General features: G+C 33.3%; 1 protein-coding gene across 1 annotated transcript; it reads right to left on the minus strand.

Moving 5' to 3' along the window:
- Positions 1-128: 128 nt before the first annotated feature.
- Positions 129-21,443, minus strand: LOC138317452 (protein sel-1 homolog 3-like). The gene is made up of 24 exons (XM_069259128.1): positions 21,372-21,443; positions 18,076-18,634; positions 17,566-17,692; positions 16,345-16,475; positions 15,641-15,756; positions 15,292-15,350; positions 14,783-14,915; positions 13,856-13,994; positions 12,460-12,674; positions 11,372-11,506; positions 10,091-10,208; positions 9,606-9,667; positions 8,807-8,926; positions 8,096-8,233; positions 7,807-7,869; positions 7,338-7,511; positions 6,950-7,074; positions 6,595-6,678; positions 6,085-6,175; positions 5,870-5,960; positions 5,504-5,610; positions 4,511-4,638; positions 4,094-4,196; positions 129-3,196 (listed from the first exon to the last, which is right to left on the minus strand). The coding sequence occupies exons 1-24, from the start codon at positions 21,435-21,437 to the stop codon at positions 3,092-3,094; spliced, it is 3,189 nt and encodes a 1,062-aa protein (XP_069115229.1). The 5' UTR covers positions 21,438-21,443; the 3' UTR covers positions 129-3,091.
- Positions 21,444-23,387: the final 1,944 nt, after the last annotated feature.

Raw genomic sequence — 23,387 nt, forward strand, 5'->3', positions numbered from 1 at the left:
AATGAAACAATGATTTATTGTTTAAATTTTATTACTATTTTTCAAAACAAATTGGATCTATATTATGATGTAAAATGAAAACAAAGAATGTTTATTGTATTTGTGTTGAAATTAAGCATAAACCCAAATCAATTTACCAACCATTTATTTCAAAAACAAAATTAACGACATGACAGAAATATTGATCAAACATGTATGGAGATACAAATTTTACTAGAGGTTTTTGTTAGAGGCACGTTAAGACCAAAATCAACAAAATGTAGTAGAGTAATAGCAGATTGACTTCTATTCACACAGTAGTTAATACGAAAGTTTTACGTTAACAAAATACCTGTTCAATGAGAAAAACCTAGAAACATATTTATCATTCATTGTTCAGTAAATATTTATTAACATTTATAGTTCTACTGAAATACAACTTGTGTTATGTAAATGTTTCTTGCTACGCTTTACTCAAATTCAAATATGATATCGCATAGGTATTCAATAAAACTTCCGCGAAAATTTCAAAATCAATGTCAATTAAAATGAATATAAAACGTATCAGACATGAATAAAAAGCATAGTAGGATAAAATAAATATGAAGAAAATATATCATTTTGAAGGTCCACGAAAGAAATGCTTGTTCATGAATCCAGAAGTTCCAGATAACACATATTTATATGCGACGTCGATTACAGTTTTGGCAGTTTTATAAAGCTCATATCTCATAAAATACAGTATTTAGTTGTTACGACAAATACAGATATATCGCACCCAGTAATACTGCATAGACTGTCAATCAAACGATATATACTAAAATATGACATTTCGTACAATTGTGAGGTTATGGTATTTTATTTTTGGTATATGTATACAATACTATATCGGTAACAATAAATGACATGGTTGATGATTTTTATATCGTCCATTATAGATAAGCTAGAATATGATTGTCCATGAAATACTCAATTAGTACTAATAAGACATTTTAACAGTACACATGGTTATAGGAAGACAACCTCCGATGATGAAGATTACGACAGGATACGAATAATGTATAAAAACACAAACATATTTTATTGAGAAAAAATATTGTTAATGTTATGAGGCAAGACCATATCGCTGTAGCAACTAATCGATTCGTGAAAGAAACCTCCTATATTCCTTAACTTAAGGGGAAACTGCATCGCAAAGGATAGGATAACGAATTCGTTGTATCAGAAATATTTTTATTTCTTTACTGGTCTGTAAATTGCATTTTCTACAAATATATATTTCAAATGATGCATTGAACATGTCAGCAAACAACGATTTTAAATTGTTGGAATAATAATTGGACATTAAGGTTAATGATATCTAAAAATATTTATATGCAAATGTGGAATTTCGTCCGATTCACTTCTGATGTACTGTTTCGCGTGAGAATAAGATCAATGATCTAAATGATATAAATAGAATGAAATAGTTTTGTTAAAGCAAAATTGGTTTATATACAAAACAAAGCAAAACTCAACATAAAAACAATTAAAACAACAGTACACATTCAGAAAAATGACTAGAGAGCAATGATGTAACATCAAATAAAACGAGGGTGAATGCAACATACAACCAAAAAATAAAAAAAGAGTCAAATATTTGGTACAGCTTGGAATATTATCATGAAAATACGTGGTTTGATAGGAACTCGTCGATTTAAAACTACTGTTTCTCATACCTAAAAAAATGGGAAAAAACCATCATAACCAAGAAATACAAAAGTACATCATGGGCTAATTCGTGCTAACATACACTGCGTTGAATAACAAGCTGTGAAACACATATTAACAATGATGTGTTCCATTGCTTTCATTCAATAGGCCACTAGCAATAGACTTATATATTTCGTAATGCATTTCTGTCGTTTAATTATAGTGGTCCTTATATCAATACTTTTAACTAGAATGTGTGAACTTTCATCATTTTACTACCTCATCAAAGTAGTTAAATGTAATGGGAGACAACTCCTGTACAACAACACACTATATTTGTTGACAAGTTGCAGTAAGTAAACTAAAACAAAACAAGCCACGGTTTAACAGCTATATCACAGTTTACATTTAAACAAAATGTTATATCATTTTAAACCAACAATAGTGTTAATGAAATAATCATTTTTCGAATGAATCATACCTAAGCATCTACAACGTGAAAATGAAGTCGAAATAGAATAAGTATAGTCCACTCATACTGAACAATCAGAAGTCTTTGATCCTATAGGCAAATTTATAATCTTCGCATAACTAATTTAACACAAACAATTTAAAATATCAATGAGATGAAAATGTTGGTATATACACTTTGTGATGTAAATAAATGAATTTGTATGCAGGTAACATAACGACCAATTCCTGAACGTAATTCAAACAGACCTATACACGAGAGAACACATCATACCACTTGATGTATAAAATTCCTATCCATATGACTAGATACATATTGCTTTTTATCAGGTATATTGCAATTCTCTATTTTTTCAATCATTAATATGTAGAAACCATCCATCGGTACCGCCTTTGTTTCACAGGTACCTCTCCTGCGGACTTTATGTATAAACACCAATTTAGATGATTTCACGGTTTGCCTACACTGTCATTAAATACGGAAAACGGTAAAAAAGAATTTATGGAAGTACAATACCCATTTAGGAAACAATAATTATCTTTTAAAACGAACATTTGATTATTACATTAAATAGCAAGAGCAAATTATCCAGTAATTCCTAGATTCATTAACTATTAAATTATTCGGCCACAAGGTCTTCATACTACAAAATTATTTTACCACTCTGCATCAATCAAAACCAACCAACGAGTACAGAGTAACATAAATTGTAATACATTTTCAACTCTTAACTAAAGGATTACACTCGTGTATGAAGTAAATTATTTTTTCCGCAGTAGTAAAATAACTTGCCTTACATTTTATCTATGATTATTGTGACGCACTAAACATAATCTTAATTGTAACGTCGGTACGTTTGCTTGCTCCCAAGCCTGGAACATTCAGCATTTCGAGACGATTGAAAGTAACATATTTGGCTAATTTTGAGGATAACATAATACCGCCTTGTTACAGAATGTCCAGCTCAGCCGGACGATGACGATCTCTCAACGACTGGACGATGTGACGAAAGCTGATGACGGTTACAACGCCGGATAGAATGAAACTGACCGTCTGTAAAGCAGAGGAAAATGTGTCACTCATGAAGGCATTGAATCCATTCAATTCCGCATACCAAGCTGTGATAATATTTTATATATGCAAGTATACAGATACACATCTCGCAACCACTTGACTTCACAATCATTACCTACCTGCAAACACTGGATAACGAGCTGGAGTCATTTGTATGGCTTGCTCAGAATGGTTGGAGTCTTTGTAGTATTTGTGTTTGTCTACTTTCAAACTGTTGTTAAATCTATCTTACATATATAATTTTGAAGTCGTCAACAATTCCGCCGTTCGACCTCATATTAACAAAAACATATACTCAATCAAATGACCCCTTAAGTCAATGCACTACATATTAATTAAAATGCAGGGACATCTAACATATTTGAAATACATATTTGCATAATCATAGAATTCCCGGCATGTCATCTTTAACGACAACAATGACGATAATTCTATACCTTGTAGTTGATCTCTGAACTACTCTATACATTATATAAAATAAATTAAATATTTTTGTCATATCTTCAGAGCACCATATAACGTCAATGTCTTAATTTTGCTGAATGTCTGTCTAGAAATTTTAATTTTCTATATAGAAAAAGTACATATATATACATTTCGCTATAATCGCAACCCGAGCTATTGTCAAAGAATTAAAGAATGCAAAATTTAGTGAAATTTGTAAAATAGAGAAACATGTTAAATCAAATTGACAGGATACAACCTAATGTTACCTAAACAAACTTGTGATATTTGAACATCACTTTAATTTGAGTTATTCAATAATTACAATTCCTATTTCTCGTTTTTGCCTTACATATTTGGAGGAAATGGAACGAGGAAGATAAATGAATGTTAATATCAAACATTGCTACAATAATACTCCTGAAAACTTACTTGTATGATGTCACTGTACTTGTTCCATGCCTGCATGAACTGGATACGGTATAATGCCATAGAGCATGGTAAAAAAGCCTCTGTTTTAGTGGAATCTCGGCATCTGAATAGTAATAATATAAATACTATAACAAACAGCCTTAATTTTATCTTACGTATTCATCTACGAGTCGTGACTCCATTTTTTTAATATATGCATGACGCATTGTGACATATTGCAAATCTGACAAATAAAATAGAAATAAAGTCGCTTATTTAAACTAACAAACATTCATCAAATGGCATACATGTTACTAAGACTGCTGTGAAATTTTGCGATGCACCAATTGATATTCGTATCATTCCGGTATGTTTTGTTTACTGATATAAAGTAACCCAATATCTGAACATGTCCTTATTACATATGTATGGACTTACTTCCGGTAGATAGAGGTGAGAAGAGTGTAGTTGTTAGACTGGACCTCTTTGGAGATACGGAGGTTATTCCAGACTGATGGGTTGATCCTCGTTCCCTCCTCCAGCATCAGTCCCAAATTAAATATTGCCTGTGAAATAAGACATTAAATCGGATTGCTAAAACAATTGTTGATGTCAAAAGCATCGCCTGTATGGATAATACAATCATATTTCTTTGTAAGCATGGAATATGTTAAAAGCTGAAATTTGTAATGGAAGATACAACTCCAAATCCTGGAAACAGATTAAATGACAAAATACAAAAAATATAACCCACTTGCCCTATAATCAAATGGTGTAAACTTATTGACTATCGTGGCTACTAATTTTCAAGATTTCTATTAAAAATAACATTTGCAGGTTTGAGAACTAAATCAAAATATGTATCATATTTCCCAGTGAAAAATAAGGTTTTACGGTGAACATAAAAGCGATATAGTCACTCCAGTGGAAATATCAATTTTGGTTGTTACGTCATTAGTTTGTGCACAACATTCACGTCATAATTTTGTGTAGAAATATGACGTTGTGCTCTCGCAAATTGCGACGTAATAATCGCAAGGGCAAATAACTCAATTTAAATTTATAACCCCTGGCGGAACTTGTTGTGATGATCTTCTGTATATGGAAGTGGGAAAACAAATGTAATAAATAGAATCTTGATGATTACCAATAATATTTCATCTCGTGATGAGGAGACTTTGATTTTTCTATTCATGCTTATACAATTTATAAGTGTCCACCTCACTCGATGAAATATAACTGGTATTCATCAAGAAATATGGAATATCCTCTATATATCAGCGATTGAGAAATTTGCGACAGTAAATCGCTCGAAGGAAGCTGGTTTATAGTGGAAGCCATATACCATTTAAAAGTATAACAATGTTCATATGAAGAATCTTTCTCCCTACTACACAGAGCATTCACAAGATATAATTGATATTTACGTACGTGTGGGTCTTTTTTCTTGGCCGCCTGAGAATACATATCGGCCGCCTTTGTCGTGTCTCTTTTACCGCCACATCCATACCAGTAGTAATCCCCCATCTTAATCAAGGCTGAAACACCATCAACATATAAATAGAAATTCTGATAAGATTGCGGTCGAAGTCATGACCAAAAATTTAAGAAAATGATCCATTCAATGCATCTTCGTATATCAAACTAATAAGTAAGTAAATGAATAAAAACAAATTGCTAATGAATAATCATTATAACTGGAAGAACATGTCCATCTAGTGCATAAGTAGATATCAAAAGCGCTTGAAATGAAATTGATTCTAATAACAGGGGCACACAGATTAATGTTTTACTCACCATATGGGTCGATAAACTGTTGTTCTCTATGAGTAGTAATGTTGTACTGTCGCCACTGACACTCCTTCTCAATAAAACTGACGATGCCATCCTAAATAGTGTGATATTGTAAACACCAATGAAATGTAAGTTTTAGATATGGCGATATAAATGTGAAATTGACATTGTGTTAAATTGTCAATTACTTGATCATTGAACTTATATGCGTTACTTACCTGATTTTCCTCACACAACCATGCCAGATTAAAGGAGCCCGCCTCTATTCCAGCATCTGCAGCCATCATGTAATACAGAAGGGCAACTGGTCTGTAAGAAAATCAGTCAGAGAAGTAATAAGATAGTTTAATATCAGAGTTACATTAAATAATACCATCGTTATTTTGCATAGTGTTTTGATATCATTTGGATTCTAAATATATCAATCATTTACAAGTCTGAAGTATTTGTTGAAGAACTAATTCGAGAATAATTTAACACTTTTTAATATATGCATCATTATTAAAACGTATTGAAATTCTGACTATACCTATATTTGGAGCCATGTTGATCTGCGTTATCGAGAAGGATCATTCTAAACCATAATTAAAACACAGTGTGATGTTAAGCAATGGAAACCAGACCCAACCATTGATATATCTGATTGTCTTATAGAATCATCAAGATATTTCGTTTAGGACTACATAACTGATACATGAATGTTTTTTACAACGTTGTTAAATAATTACTTGTCTCCATCTCTGAAGGCTTTCAGGCCTTTTCTAAGAACGAATCCAAGAGCCGGATTTTTCTCAGCAATGAATCTGGCCCATCTGAAATCATAAAAGATACACCAAATATTATTCTACTACAGCAGGCGGACGCCATTTCTTTCCCTGTGGACATAGGTATAATAGCATCACAAACGGATATTTCGTTGTTATCCTGTATCGAAAATGTATCATAATTTCATATATCCATGACTCAAAAATCATTATCAAAACGTCTCCATTACAAACAATACATTGTATATACCAGAATCGCCTGATTATTTCAATGAATCTATTTGTAATATCGTCATTTCAGATTGTTTATAAAACTTACTCAGCTGCCACATACACCTGCCGACCTCTAAGTCTGGTCCCCTTCATATTCAGGTAGGCCACATATACACCGGCATCAATCTGGTTCCGTGTGGCCGCAAAATTAAAATAGTCTAACGCTGTGTCCTGGAAATATGTGAACAGTTTAACAGAATTAACACTACATTCTGATAGACAACATTACTATCGAAAGAAATTTAGTCAAAATTAGTTTAATCCCAATAAAGATAAGAGAGAGGAAACCCAAGCACAGTATTTATTTTTTTTTAATTTCGAATAATGTTTCATATTGCATGCGTCAAACCGCTTCATTTTGCCATCGGTTTGAAGAAAAAAAGTGCATGATTAGTAGCTAGAAAATACTGTTAATGTGATACATTGATACTTACAGAATTCCTTGGTTTCCCTGGATACTCTCCATTGAGATGAAATAACCCAAGATTATAAGCAGCATCTGCATTGCCTCCTCGGAACGCTTTCTCAAAGTAATATACTGCAGCCGTCATATTCTTCTCAAAGTTGTGAGCGTACCAACCAAGCGCGTTCAATGCAGACGGATTTCTCTTTATATCCAATGACAAGCAACAATCAGAAACATTAACTAGAAAGAGTATTCAATTTTCGTTTACAATAGACTGAAAATATTGGTTATTTGATACTTTCCTGATATTCTTGATATTATTTTGTATGAACGGCAGCGTTATTTTATGCATCCATGTGAAGATGGAACCAAGATACATACAAATTCATTCTAGCTCCGATTTCTCCTAATATATTCTATCTTATTTGACGGCTGAGGCCCAAAGAGTGACATTATCAGTTTATATAATAAAGAATTTTTATGATTCAGTTATATACCTTTTCTGCACTAGCTTGTATCTGCTGGAGACCTTCTGTCTTGTTCTTTTTGGTACCTTGGCCCTATTGTAGCAACAACGAAGAGTAATTACGCACAGACACCATTTCCGATTATATATTTCAAGTGATTGTTTAGAATTGTAATAGGAACGGCTTAGGTAGACTAAAAATAGCATTTGTTATATATTTAAGTATTCGGTATATATTTTACTTTATAAGTAAACAAAATTCTCCTTAGACATTCCGAATTTATCTATAACTGTAACGTAAATGCCGAAGATAAACTTGCCTTCAGCAAAATGATTCCGTAGTCATACATAGCCTGTGGATCTTGAGCTTGTGCCCCTAACCGGAAGTACTCCGTGGCAGCCGCCATATTTCTTTTCAATCCCTGCGAGCCCCAGAACAGAGCGCGCGCCATGTGTTGCTATCAAAGATAAGCATAAATCAATTTTCAGTTGGGAATGTTTTCAAAAGTGCGATTTACTTAAATTTTATTTTACAAAGAAAACTATATACATAATAGTCTCACAGTTACATGTAGAAAACCAGATGGAAAACGTTCTATAGTCTACTTCACTTTAATAAAGTGCATTAGTGTGTTCATCCTCGTTTTGTTTATAAGATAGCATTTCAAGATTTCAGGAGTCAGTCGCGCCTTTGAAATCAATCCACGTGGTCTCCGAAGATCAATGTCATTATTAAAGAAATAAACAAATGTAAGGGTAATTGAGGATCGTATTACTCACAGGAAATGGTTTGCGTCATAAACATTGCTATATGCATGTTACTTTAAAGAAAAATAAATGTAATTTGTAAACTTTGTTTTAATCATCAATACTTGCCAAAGCAAACTGTTTTCCCTTTTAAGAAACGACTTGACGTTTTAGTCTTTCCTAATAAAACTCATAAAGAACGATAACTCGCAAAAGTAGCCAACACAAAACATGACATTTGTATTGAGCCACGCGCCTGATCTATCATTTGACATGTGGCACACCTGTGCTGATAGGACCCCGTTGCTCGCTTGGTGTTTCAGCCACTGAAACACATCGCCATCCTCGTCCGTCTGCTCACGGAGCTGTTCCTCATTTGTAAGCCGCACGGATTCCGTCAATACCTGGTATCAAATGTAATGCATCAACACATAAACACAAAGTAAAATGACTGTACAAGTCAATAGCTTATGATGATTTGATTAGCCAATATTAAAGATGCTCCACCGCTGACAAATGGTATTTTTTCACTATCAAAAACAGAAGCAGACGATTTGGTATTTTTCTTCAGTTACAAAAGTTACTTACTTTACACCATTTTCACCATTGAAAAGTTTGAGCTTCTAATTTTACTTAAAGTTTAAAATATAAAAAATAATTAATTGCATCCCGAAAAAATTCCCTGACACTATATCCTATATGGAATGAAGTACTGATTGCGCATGCACCAAAATCAAAACAAATTATTTTATATTATTTTTTGTGTTAATTAGACATGCATATACACGATTAAACCCCAATTATTGTTCAAATGATGAGTATCATTTATGATCTGTTGGCGGTTGAGCATCTTTAAGTTTAGATAAGAAGAAAGAGAGTAGGACGTTAACTCTGAAAAAGCACAGACCAATCAGATACATACAATTTTGTTAAGAAATGTTCTAATAGAACATGGATGGTTGTTATATCATTAAAGTTGCATTATCCAGGAATTCCTGCTCATTTATGTGTGGCTTTATGATAATGGATAGAGCCCAGTAAACAACACAAACACTAGAGAAGTACATTATGATAGATACTTACGTCGGTTTCCTTATGAGTTTCCTTGTCGACCCTAACGGTGTCAGCTACGTACTTGTAATACACTAAATTTTGAAAAATGCAAATAAAACAATTAGTTTACCAACTTTCTTAATGATCTTTTCTTCTTTTACAGAACTATCCTCTAAAACACCTGCCAAATAAATATTTTACATTTTATTCAATAGCTTGAATTTGTTTATTTTGGATATTAGTACTTACAATTCGCTTTTCATTTAGTTTTAAAACAAAAGAAAACAAAAATTACTTTGATATAAAAACATCATGTTTTGTTGTCATTTCGTTAACAATCTGACATAATAATTACATAGAACATAGTGCAGAAAAAATGGTATTTAGTTAAATATACATTATCAAACAACGTGCTTTATCGCAGAAGTTCTTCTCCAAGATCTATACCATTATACAACTCCTGTTATAAATGTAGCTTTTAATTTCTCTAGTCGGGGACAGTTGTATAGACTTACAGTAAGCCTGTTCCAAGTCCTGAGGAACCCCGTCCAGTCCATACCGATGTTTGTGCGCCATGGCAAGACAGCAGAGTCGGTGTTTCTCTAGACATCCTTTCATCAGGTAAGCTTGGGCCTGATCAGGAGCAAAAGGTTGATGCAATTCTGACAGCATTCTTAATGCTTTGTCACATCCCTTTATTATAAGCTATTGCATTTGTATTGTTCTGTTGTTTTTATAATCTTTCAACCAGGCAATATTTCTGATACATATGTATCCTAGCCCGATACCATTGGGCAACATATGAGGATGCACAGTCCTTCATTTTTGTTTCACATTTAATATCAGGTCACACTTTCCCCAAGTTTCCTAGTCTTAAAACATTTGTTTTATTATTTTGAATTTAGTTTTGGTCTTTACTTAAGTAACAAAACCAGTTAAATATTTTTGATCAGAATCATTAATTTTTGCGCAAGTACGGACCAAGAAAATATACTATATGCATCCTCCATATATTCACATAAAAAACACACAAATGAAAGACACAAATGGTGACAATTTATAAATACATGAACGATATCAAATATATAGCAAAAAAAACATCATACTGACTAATGAATAGCATTATATATATTAAACAAAAGAGACACTTTGTAAAATAATTGAATGCATGAGTGGGGGACCCAAACCTCTGGCACTACATAAAAACTGACTTTAATAAAGACTTAAAAAGTAGAACCAGAAGCTTTGATAAATACCCAAGATAAGTCAGAGATCACAGAGGGCGGAAATAAGATTATAGAACACACATTTTTATATGGCAAATGATCACTTTATATAACGATAATTTCAGACTGGACATTGGTGGGTAAGGCGAAAAATTATCATTTGGAGCTCGAAACATTATCCTCAAAATGGCTCCTTGAAAATTCTATTCACTATACATATGATCCTTTACTATTTTAAGTAAACCTTAAAAGTAGTCTCAAACCGTTATTTAACGATACCAAGTTGGCCTCATCAATATAAACAATTGATAGGATATGTACTATAATATTTTTCGAAAATATTTGGAATGGGAAAATTCACGTATCTCGAGATACCCGATGACTTTTGTGCGGGACTAGTATCTCCAATGGTAATGGAACGTAATTCTTTGTTATCTCCCGACTGACATGACGTTAGCGTGGGATATCATCTTTTGACGTCATTTTATCACCTATTGAAACAACAGTCGCGCACAAAATGATCAGGTATCGTGAATTAGTCATATTATGAATGTCAAAAAACTAACTCACCTGTCGCTCATCTGCTTTTACTGTAACGCCATTGTTCAGTAGAGTGGCCAGCAAATACATGGCATCATAGTTGCCATAGCAACTAGCTTGCTTCAATAAAGGTATGGCACGTCTCACGTCACTAAATCCATTATCCTGTTGAAAACAAAAAATCCATAACTGGTTCAATATCATTTTTATTCGTAAACAAATGTAAACAAACAATTTTTTTTTAAATCCTTAACCAACAGCGTATAATACCAAATGGGCCTATGATAGCTGACATAAGATAACCATTGACATCGATGAAGAAGTCATTTAACGACAACTGTTCCAGTATTACTGTGTTTACTGCGTGTGTTATGGGAGACTATGTTAAATATTTGGTGTCACAGGACATATATACTTGAGAGTTTAATCGCAATATTATACGTAAGATAAATAAAACGCTCTTACATAAGTATGACAATACCACGCATAATGCTTTGGTCACAACCCCTTTCGATTAGGCTTAGGGTGTACTCCCGGCATGGTTTTTTAGTCATTTTGGTCTGGATCCCGGCCGGAAACCAGACATGGCCGGCAAGTGGCTGAGGCTTTCGGGCATAATCGGGGTTGTGCCCGAACAGTTTTAACTGCAAGTTAAAATCTCTCCTGTGTACCGTAACATATACTTCACGCATCTTTTACAATCGTCCGAAATGCGGCCGGTAATCGAGCGGCAATAACACCGTCCGACATTGTTTCGGCCGGTCTGGTACATATCGTTCGTTGTCCGTAAGATAATCGAGCGATAGTCGTACGTTATCCGGTGAATAGGCCGGTTATCGTATAGACATACTATGATATTCGGCCGATTAGCATTATATGTTCCGTCGATATTCACTGCCTCACTGGTCCCCAAAAAATTATCTTCGAAACAAACGCCGTACGATTACCGTATGCACGTACGGCCTCCTTTTTAATGTAAATGATATGTGAAAATGTTTTGACCGGTGTTGTCCGATGTCGGAAAAATGGCGAAACCACTGGTGTACTCCCTATTACCTTCTATTCCCGGATGCCGGCCGATCATTGTGACCAAAGCATAACTCTACACTGGCACTTACAATATATCTGACAGCTTTTTTGTAAAGTTTTTCTCCAATCTGCTCCGATGAAGGAAATCGACTCCTATGTATGAAACGCTTAATCAGTCTGTCCATGTAGCCGTACAATTTAGATTTAGGCTCCCCAAATCGATGACAACGGTTAGAAAAATCTTCATCATGTTTCTTGTTCGTAATAGTCCTCCAAAGGTTGAAGAAATATGTATGGCACTGATCTATAACAACAACAAATATCTGTCACAATATGCTGTTCCGTGAGGATATCCGGGATGTTACATGATTGGCTATGAAATATGAAATATAGATTATGACATAAAAACTACATGTTACATCATAATAGTGTTATCACACATGTGTTTTACAATGTTTTTGACATGTCTGTATGACATGGCTGGACGAGCCAGTCATGTGATAAATTATTAAATTTACACTAGACATATATACCTCTTTAATACAAGAGATAAAATAATATGTCACCAGTTTCGAAAAGAAAATAAGTAATGGCACCGGAACATACAATGTAATACTCTTTGATGCAAGATCTTATTCCCATGGTCGGCTTTTATGTAGTTATACTATAACGTCATGGCGTTAGCAAAAATACTCAATCTAGGTAAAATTGCAACATTTTTTTCAGAAACTAGGTTGGTTTTCCTATAAAAGATGCTAACAACAGAATTTACGTTGAAAATGTGCAATGTTCCTGCATGGAGAATTGGATTGCAAGCCTAGGATATCAACATATGAAAGAGCCTTATAGTATTTATCTTTCTTACAAATTACGTATACGTTGACAAACAAATTCAAGAAAACCACAGTCAAACCAGGTGTAAATGACTTTGTGTTCAAGGTTTTCCTATACGTGAATAATGCAATAAATTCTAGATCACAAATTTCTGAAATATTTTATCTTTTTATCTTTTCGGGACAGGTGTGTTAAAAATGCTAACAAATCAATTTAAACGTAACTATGCAATTACGAGTAATTTCGTAACAAGAACTAGTTATTTTTATGCAAATTTCATGCATCTTTGCACTAGGTTAATACACTACATTTCTATCATTTAATGTGAACATTGCCTGCACGTAGATATTACAATTATAGTATTTCGAGGTAAGACTATCCAGATGAATCCTACTATATTACAAGGCCAGTTTTAACAGAAGGCTTCGATATTGTGACTCGGGCACTCATATCATCAGATATTTAAATAGTATTAATTAAATTATATATATCAATAATATTATAGTTAAGCAAGAGAAGAAAAACCCATGTTATTACAAGAACGGCACCACAGTAAGAAATTTTTTGGAAGTTACATTACATACTGTGATATTTTAGAACTTATTGTGTTACGTTACGGGCCTCGAACGCAGAGCCTTGTATTTAACATACCTGCCTGACGTGTTGCTTTCACCTGCTTGACATAGTAGGAGCTACGACCATAGACCCAGGCCTGGAACCTTTCACATCTAACCGACCTCTGGGAGAGGTCAAGTTCAAACATGGCGTGGTAAGGACTTGGCAGGGGGATCTACGAGGAGTAGAATAAAGACAATTTTTAGTATTCATATGCTACAATTCTATGCGGTCTCCATTTTCAATAAGTGGTTAAATGAATAATCCCGATTATTATTTTTTAAGTTGGAATGGAATTCTGAAAATATATAACTAAAACCCATTAAAATCAAGGTTTTTATGTACATTTGTAGTTGAATTTCCTTGATATATTCTAATGATTCAAACATCGTTCGAGAGAGAGGCAATTTTACAAAATAAGATATCTAAAAACTTAATAGTATTGCATGTCGGAATAAACAAAATGTCATATTAATATAAACGCATAAACATTTCAACAGTTATACAAACACTAATAACAGGTTTTATCCGTCTTCATTTACGGTATATCATTGAAAAAGTGCAGATAATATTATGGAAGAGATTTAATAGATCTAAGGTACAAATATAAAATAGATTATCTGTACTATTTCAGATAGGCATTCACGGAGTTCATGTGCAACGTTGAAAGAGAAAATTGATTGGAACGTTGGTAAATATAAAATGTGTTGCAGTTAAAGATTGTGAATAAAACGTTGATCATCATTTTACATAGATTGTATCGATGAATAAACTACCCCCGATAGGTTATAGGAAAGTTCATTCGCAACATTAAAATTTCTGAGGTTTTTGTCTGGAACTGGAACATATTTTATTATAAGATATGTTTGAGGTAAAATATTAATTTGAAGAAAGCAAAAATCCTCTTTCTATGGATATTATATATATATATATATATACATATATATAAGTATAAATCTATACCTCTTCAGAACGCCACAGTTTGTTCCGGTAGAAGGTCGCCTGACCTATATACCCTTTGAAGGACGGTATGGTATCAAAGGCTCCGAACACAAAATGTCCCGCCGTATCGTCCATGAAGGTGGCTCCGGGAACGCTGGATTATATTGTTAATGTTGGTCAGTCACCAATTACGGAAGTCATTAACTAATGCTCACAAATGTATGCGTTTATTTTGTTTTTAAAATTGCCATGTTTGTTCGGGTAACAAGGCAAATAATGTGTTTATAAACTGTAGAATATCAATTTCATTAAAATCTAAAAAAAATAGCACACACGTATACGATACCCATTTGAATTTGCATATACTTACAAAATGCACCGTATATATAATGTTGATTTGTTTTTTCATAGTATGTCTATATTGCAAAATTAGCGTTTTGATAGGAATTAATCATGGATATTTTTTCATTTAAATATTTACTTAAGAGTATGCACATAGCTACGGGTATATAAACAATTTATGTACCCACTTGTAAGACGTTGTAGTTGTTTCATTTAGATGCTTCCCGTGAGTTATTACTAAATTCCACTGAAACAGATAAGGCATGTTCAAAACATTTTTTTAATTTATTAACCATAATTAAACTAAAACGCTTAATTCATATTCAGAATTTATTTCAATTCTCTTAACCAAATCAAATTGAAAGTTTTCATTGTAAACCATCTATTACAATTTTTTTATATTTGATTTTGTGGTTTTATTTGTGCATGCGATGGATTCAGGTATCATTTGTACTCGCTTCTATGAATTTTCACTTAAACTTCTTGGAACGATTTTTTTTATTGCACATGCGCTACAATTTTGTTCCTGTGACTTACGTGATTCCTTGCGAAGGTCAGAACGAGTCTAAACCACTCTTTCCTGGGGACTTTGATGTTGGTAACGGCTGCTAGTGTATCATGGTTCTCCTTGCTCATCTGGATATGAAGTTGCCCTTTAACGGAAGTATTTAGGACATTAAAATTGAAACTGTCAAATTTATTCAAATCGGACAAAAGTCAAAGGGAACAACATTTATATTGTTTTATGTTAAACCATAAAGCAATACTCCAATAAGTCTTTAGCTATATCAATTAGATCAACAAAATAATTTGTTTTTATTCATATACAAAAATTCCCTAAACGGTTAGTAAATTAAAGCGTGTTGACCAAACTTGTTAGATTGAAGTCTCGTTTTTTATTCCTGGATTTCTACAGCGCAATACCCTTTAAAATGCTGAATATCACAATCGAGAATGATTCCCAATGTGAATATATTATCGTCAAAATTAGATTGTGAAATCAAATAATATCAAATGCATCGGTATTATTTAAAACAGAAAAGAAAATATGAAAATATTTATCTTTTACATATCTCAACTTACACATAAACTGGTGATAATGTAAATGTGTTAGTCGCTTTGATTCATCAATAAGCTGAACTTTTTGCAACACAAATTTATTACAAGATAGCCAAAAGAGTTTGGTTTAGGTGCTCGTTTAATTTTAAGTCCTTTATTTAAATTCACCATTTATTACTTACCTTTTCTGTTCACAAACACTAGCGGAGTCATAAACGTGGAGTTCCAGGTCACATGGTACATCAAACTACACAATCCCGTGTTAGAAAACTTACAATAATCTAGTATGTATATCCACATGGACAGAGTAAATCTGAAACAGAGCATAGAAACTATCTATATTTGAAACAGAGCTTAGGAAATATTTGTAAGTAAAAGTCACATTGAGAAGTAAATTTGAAACAAAGAATAGCAAATGAGTAAATCCAAAAAGGAGCATAGCATATACCAACAAGAAAAAGTCGCGGTAATGAGTAAATATGAAACAGGGCATAGCATATAACGATAAGTAGAGGTCGTGCACTGAGGAAAAAAGATACAGACTATAGCATATAACGATAAGCAGATGTCGCAGTGATGAGCAAAGATAAAACAGGGCATAGCATATAACGATAAGTAGAAGTCACTGTCAGGAAAAATTGAATCTATTAACATAAAAAAACTACAAACGAGGGAACCATATCATGATTTAATTTTTTTTTGCGAAGATTTAATATTGTTAAATTCCATTATTTTTGGGGAGAAAATCAAACAAACAATTTACAGTGCGGAGGTAAATTGCAATAAAACATAGCTATACAGAGTTCAATAAAATCCTATCAAAAATGTTAAGTATGACGCTGGACTTAGATATCCATAAACATTGTCTATGGACATAATGATAACCTATAGCAGGGCATACGTCATCTAAACCTAATCTAAGGTAATCGCAGATGGATGATAACGTGGTGGGTTGGCATGAAACGTTTGCCTCTGAATTCTAAAAGTATTCTTTTAACACAGATTAATATAATAATTCTATCCTTACAAGTGATAGGTCTTATTCTCAAGCGAACATTACGTAATACAAGATAGTCTTTTGATTTGAACAACAATCTAATTAAAATTAGAATTCCGTTTCAATACAATGCGCTATGTTACGCTCCACTATAAGATCAAATAATTCCCCGGTTGAGGTGACTCTTGTATTTAAGCGTAACGTAGAGCATCATAGTGGAGCGGGAATTTACAAGCCTAATTTTAAATAGATCGATATAAACAATGAAAGATTCATCATTTCACCAATTCTATCCTTTAAGCAGAAAACGTAATGTTGAAATTGTAAGATAACAGATAAATAACTTTAACGTAATAGAAGATACTTTTATATGTGGTTTTCAAATTGGATGATCAGAAATACTTACACTGGTTTTCGGAAGGAATCTTGCCGAATGGCTTCTAACGTACTATCATTGTATTTTGGGAATTTTCGTACAACTCCGTATGAAAGTCCATTGATTGCTACGGGAAAGTTGATAGTATTTATATATTCTGGAAGAAATGAAAATGAAAATCTCATAATTTATTTTTGATTTGCATAAACTCAAAATTACGTGGCATAGTCCACCTTTTACCGCGGACATGAAGGTTTACTTCACCTAAGTTCCAATAAATTCAAAATAATATTAGATAAAACCGCGTAAATTTCAATGTCTGAAAAGATATACAAATGAACCATGTTTATTCATGGTTTTGATATAACGTTTAGAATAACAACTATTAACAATTATATAAAAAAATGAGAAAAAAATTTAATCTATTTCCATATTTTCATACCTGCATTGTTTGACACCGCAATACATCTACTGGACGGTATTAGAAAGTATACATTGGAAATATGAACTGTTAAATAAAAAAATGGTAAAAATAGTTACCTGGCTCTCTTGGACACATTTCTATTGTTTTCATTTTTGCATCCGCTAATATGAGAAGAGGCCATTTGGGGCAAGAGTTAAATCCGCCTTTGGATGGCCTAGCATACGGATGAGGTAATGTGACGTCATAGGATACCTTTGCTGTAGCTCTCCAAAACGCATTATGATACTTCCGGCAGCTTGGCCACCACACTGGATCTAGATTCCATGCTTTTAATTTTGGCGAATTTACAAATGTCATCTTTGAATTAAATAAATCCGGTCTAAACGCTATACTATCAGGAAACCTTAACGTCACTCGTTTTGTCCTTACACTGTGACTTCCCGAATTACACTTCCATGCTTTTTGAAACAGCTTCCTGTCCTCTTTTTGTTTAGCGGTACTTCCGGTAATTTCTAGTCCGATTATTCTATCCCGGGAACAGCGATATTCAACCATCACTTTCTGTCCGGTGAATAGTACTTCTGGTGGGTTTAGTATTTGTATTATATCCGAATCTTCGTGATTCTGTTTTCCCGTTTCCATGGAAACAGTACTTGGATATCGACTTCCGTAAACCTGTTTTGGTTTAAAAATCAACATGAACGTTAACAGACCATACAAAATTTAGAAGACATTTTATGACGTAAACAAATTAGAATATACGGCTACTAATTTACATCATCATGTTAATATAAAGATATTCTTTATTTCTCATTTTCATGATATTACAACAGCGAGATAAAGGAAAAAGTGCATTGCAGAGTCAAAAAATGGGAAATTACTGATTGTTCATTTTCTAGTTGTTTGTAACATTCTTAAATTCGTCACTGACATTTAAAAATGTTCAGCGTTTTTTTGTGTACATTTTCGGTATTAATTTTGAGATATAATTCATCATTGCTATCTTGTTTTTGAGTATTGTTTGTTTTTATATGATACCCGGTTTTACGAAAAAAAATCGTTACCCTAAGCCTGACTTCGCCTCACTTTGATATATCTAAACGTAAATGAGGGCTTTGTCTACATCTCATTAAAACTAGTTATGTGATTCAAATATTATGTTACATATACTGTAAACGGGGAAATTTTCGTGAGGGGGATATTAACGCTAATTATGTGAATGTCACTTGATCGCGAAAATCTCCCCCGCACGTAATATTTTGTTCATGTACAAACTTTGCTGTTAAAAGTCTAAAAGTGTATCTATCACGAAATTAATAACACCGCAAAAGTTCAACGCATGCAAATCGCGAAATTGAGCACTCGCGAAAAAGTCCACGTTTACAGTATATGATATTAATATCATCATTACAATATTACACTCATTGGTACGTTATATGATATATATTAATCGCGTTCAACAAAGCATCTAAGTATTGTACATGTTACATTCTTTCTTCTCTATTTCAAACAACTGCAGCGATAAAAACTATAAAATTGAATATTGTTACATATTTATATATAAAATCAAAAGCATTTCAAAGAATAGACATGTGTATTGTTTAAGTAAGGTATTTTATATATGTTAGGCTTTTACAATGGCGTAAATTTAGAGAGAAAAAAAGGTTTCTCAAAAGATTTGTCACTTTGAAAGATTATGTTTATTATATTGCTAACTTCCATAAATTAGGATGTGATTGAGCTACAAAACAAATTAAGCAAACAGCACCCTATAATGCATTTTGACTTTTTACCTATCGCTAAATTGTCTACAATATTTGCAAGTTAATCCTCATTTACTGCTCAAGAAATTACTTTATAGTGTATTTATACATGTACAATGTTAGTCACAAAAACGGTCGATGTATAAAAATCTATGATATTACAAATTTTATAATATTTTTTTTTAATTCATAAATACTGTATTCTATTCGATATACTAAGTTTAATGATCTTAAAAGTATCGTGTTCTTATGAAGTGAACAATACAATAAAAACAGCGAAAGCCATTAGGTCATTACGTGACATCTATAACCTCGACACTATTTGAGCACGAAGGTTTGTAATGATGAACTTAATGAGGATAACTATTATAATCAAGAGTCGAGATTCCTAACTCTGGTTAATTGTTATTTTTTTAAGTTTATCATTACAGACCTCTGTGATCCTACATGCTGTCACCTTTGTAGACAACACAATGTCGTCTGGGGTATCAATAGTTGTCACTAGTTCATTTGTATTATTTGTTTATCGATTCCTCTCTCTGACTGGCAACAGATGTTTCGAAGAATCCTTACTTAACCCGTAGGGAACCTCAAATTGATACTCGTTGTCAGATACGGAAATTGATTCCATTATATTTACATAGGATTTTAACAAAACATAAGGGGTTCAATAAAGGGGATTTCAGCAAATAGCATTGAAAGGAATGTAAGTGTTCTGTCGTATTCAAAACTTGACAAATGCATTTCCTCTCAGCTTTATTACTTAAACTGATAATGCTGTTGAATGAAAAAGATCTAAATTGCGCTAGTACGTATCTAAGTTTGGCCAGATAACAAAGTTGAAAGATAAGGTTGAAAGGCAGTAACCCCTACCGTGCATCCGATCAATGTAATCCTGGATGTTTAAATTCACTAGACGGGTACGTGGCAAAACTTTGCAAATATCGTGTACACTAGCCCTCTTTTTTATCTTTAATACACAGGATTTACAAAACTGAACGCATTTTGTATAAACAAATCACTATTTATACACAAACTCACAGACACTTAAGACAAAGTAGTTTGTTAACCACAGTTAGTTTCGTTTTATTTTCGTATCACACTGTTCATACATTTATTTACTACGCGATTTTCAATTGAAGCAAAAACATAGTAGCGCTTTATCCTTCACGGCACATATATAATTAACGAACGTGGCAAAGTAAATGATTTTTTCTTATTTACAGAATTAAATAAAAGCATTTATCCTCTGAGAAAATATACGAACTTCTATTATCAAGCCAAATGAATAACTCAACATTTGAGAAGAGTGGAATAAGATACAGATATTATAAAGACACATCGTATATATGTAAATTGAATACATCTGGTACATAAACACCATCTAAGTAACACAGAAGGGTATCTATGTACATTTAATTTACCCATCACACCTGAACGGACATCAAAAGAAGGTCCATTTCTCACAGATCTTCGTACAAACCGTATATACAACTGTCTCGGTCAATGCACACGTCACCCTACTATAACATTTGAAATGGATTTAAAATATATATCGCCATCAGCCGGCTATTTTAAATAACAATATAATTTCGAATTAACATATCTAAGACGTAACGCAAGCACACCTGTTGATTACTCTGACTTACCTGAGTGATTACTACCAGAACAGGTATAAGGTGTCGACGAAGAAAGTTCGTAAGGTATTTCGCCATCTTGATGTGTATGTTACTAATGATAGAGTTGTCTTCCTTTAACCCGATATTTTCTCCAGCTGTCGCATCGTGGTGACGTCATGATTTGGGTTTAGGTGAAATCGACATTTTTCATGTGAAATAGAATATTCGTACATGGACATGACGAACAACCATGATACTGAGAAATCGCTTTAAAGGTCACAACTAGGAACATTGCACAATATACAGGGTAGATAAGGTTTTGTTTTACATGTAGTGTAATGCAAAACAATAACAGTTCTCTGCACTTTAATGCATACAAAACATTGAATATTTGGGACAGGACACTGCAACAGAGCAAACACTAAAGATAAATACATGAAAAATGTTGAAATTACAAGCTAAATGCATATTCCGGTATACGTGTAGTGATAACAATGTACGAAAAATATTCTCCAATAATTGATAGGGTTTTCTCCCATACTTGACAGCGATATCCCAAGGTCACTAGACAATGACGTGACGTCATGAATACAGCGGCGTCTATTGTCGGCGACGTCATTAATTTTGACGTGCAGCGACGTTCCTATGATGGTAGCGCTTTAGATATGTTTCTAAAACTGCATTTTTATAATGTTTCGTGAGAGTATGGGAGAAAAAGAATCAATCATGGGTCTGTCAAGTTGACAGGGATACCTCAACCCTCGTGAAAGATGTTGCCCGTCAACCCTCGGCAAGCCTCGGATTGACCAGCCAAAATCTTTCACTCGGGTTGAAATTAATAGAATCTTACATAGGTCTGTCAAGTGCACAGGGATATCTCAACCCGAGTAAACGATTCAAGCTTGTAAACACGAGGCTAGTCGAGAGTTGACGGCCAAATCTTCCACGGGTTTTGAGATATTCCTGTCTACGTGACAGACCCATGTTTGATTTTATTTCTGCCATACATAGTGGAAAAAAATGATGAAATTCCAGTTGGTTTTCAGCTTTTTCATCGCGCCATTATCGAAGGAACGTCGTTATGCGTCAATATTGATGACGTTATCTACAATGCACGCCGCAGTTACGCTGCATGTATTAATGACGTCACGTTATTGTCTAGCGCGTGTGAGCTGTGTTACACCTCCCAGTGTAAGATAGAAGTGTCTTTTACCTAGCAACCACGGGATATCCATGTGGAGTATGGGAGAAATACTTGTCCACTTTCAGACCCATGTAAGATTTTTACTTTAATCTATTTATTACGTTTTTTACAGAGTGATGATTTTGAATATTTATTCAGATCTTGTTAGTTTTGAACTGTTTGATTTCTTTTCTAGTAAATTCAATAAAGCGAGAGAGGCGACTTCTACTATTTTCTACTATAAATGCTAAGTTACTACAAAGTATCATTAGACACAGAACATGCAATGGCAGTAAGAAATGAGAGAAATATATCTGACAATTTTTAGCCGTTTAGCTACCAAATTTGAATATCTAATCTCTTTTGTAATCTGTACACATACACATTGTTTTATATCAATTTTACTGACAATAACTTTGAAATAGTGAATATGAAAGAAAATCTTTACCATGTAGACTATAACAAAACTTTTTAATGACTCAATTCGTTTTAACAAACAATATCTACACTGTAACATATGGCATCCACATATGATGTACCAATCTCTCCCAGGGTGCATTGCGGTCTACACAATTTCACCTCTGTAAATGGCAATCTCTCCCAGGGTGCATTGCGGTCCTAATAATTTGAATGTGGGACTACGATGAACCCTGGGAGAGATTGTGTAAACGGCCCAGATCTTGAAAAACATATATCGGACTCTAGATACTAAATTCTTTAGTATATATTACAAGTTTCCTTTTGTACCATTTTCCTGTCAACGGCTGTCAGTTCTTAGATAATATAATTTGATCATTCAATAGCAAACCAAATAATAATGAATTATTTTGTGGAAAAGCTAGATTTACTTTTAAAGGCCCAAT

The sequence above is a fragment of the Argopecten irradians genome, chromosome 3, assembly GCF_041381155.1.
Source record: "Argopecten irradians isolate NY chromosome 3, Ai_NY, whole genome shotgun sequence".
NCBI lineage: Eukaryota > Metazoa > Mollusca > Bivalvia > Pectinida > Pectinidae > Argopecten > Argopecten irradians.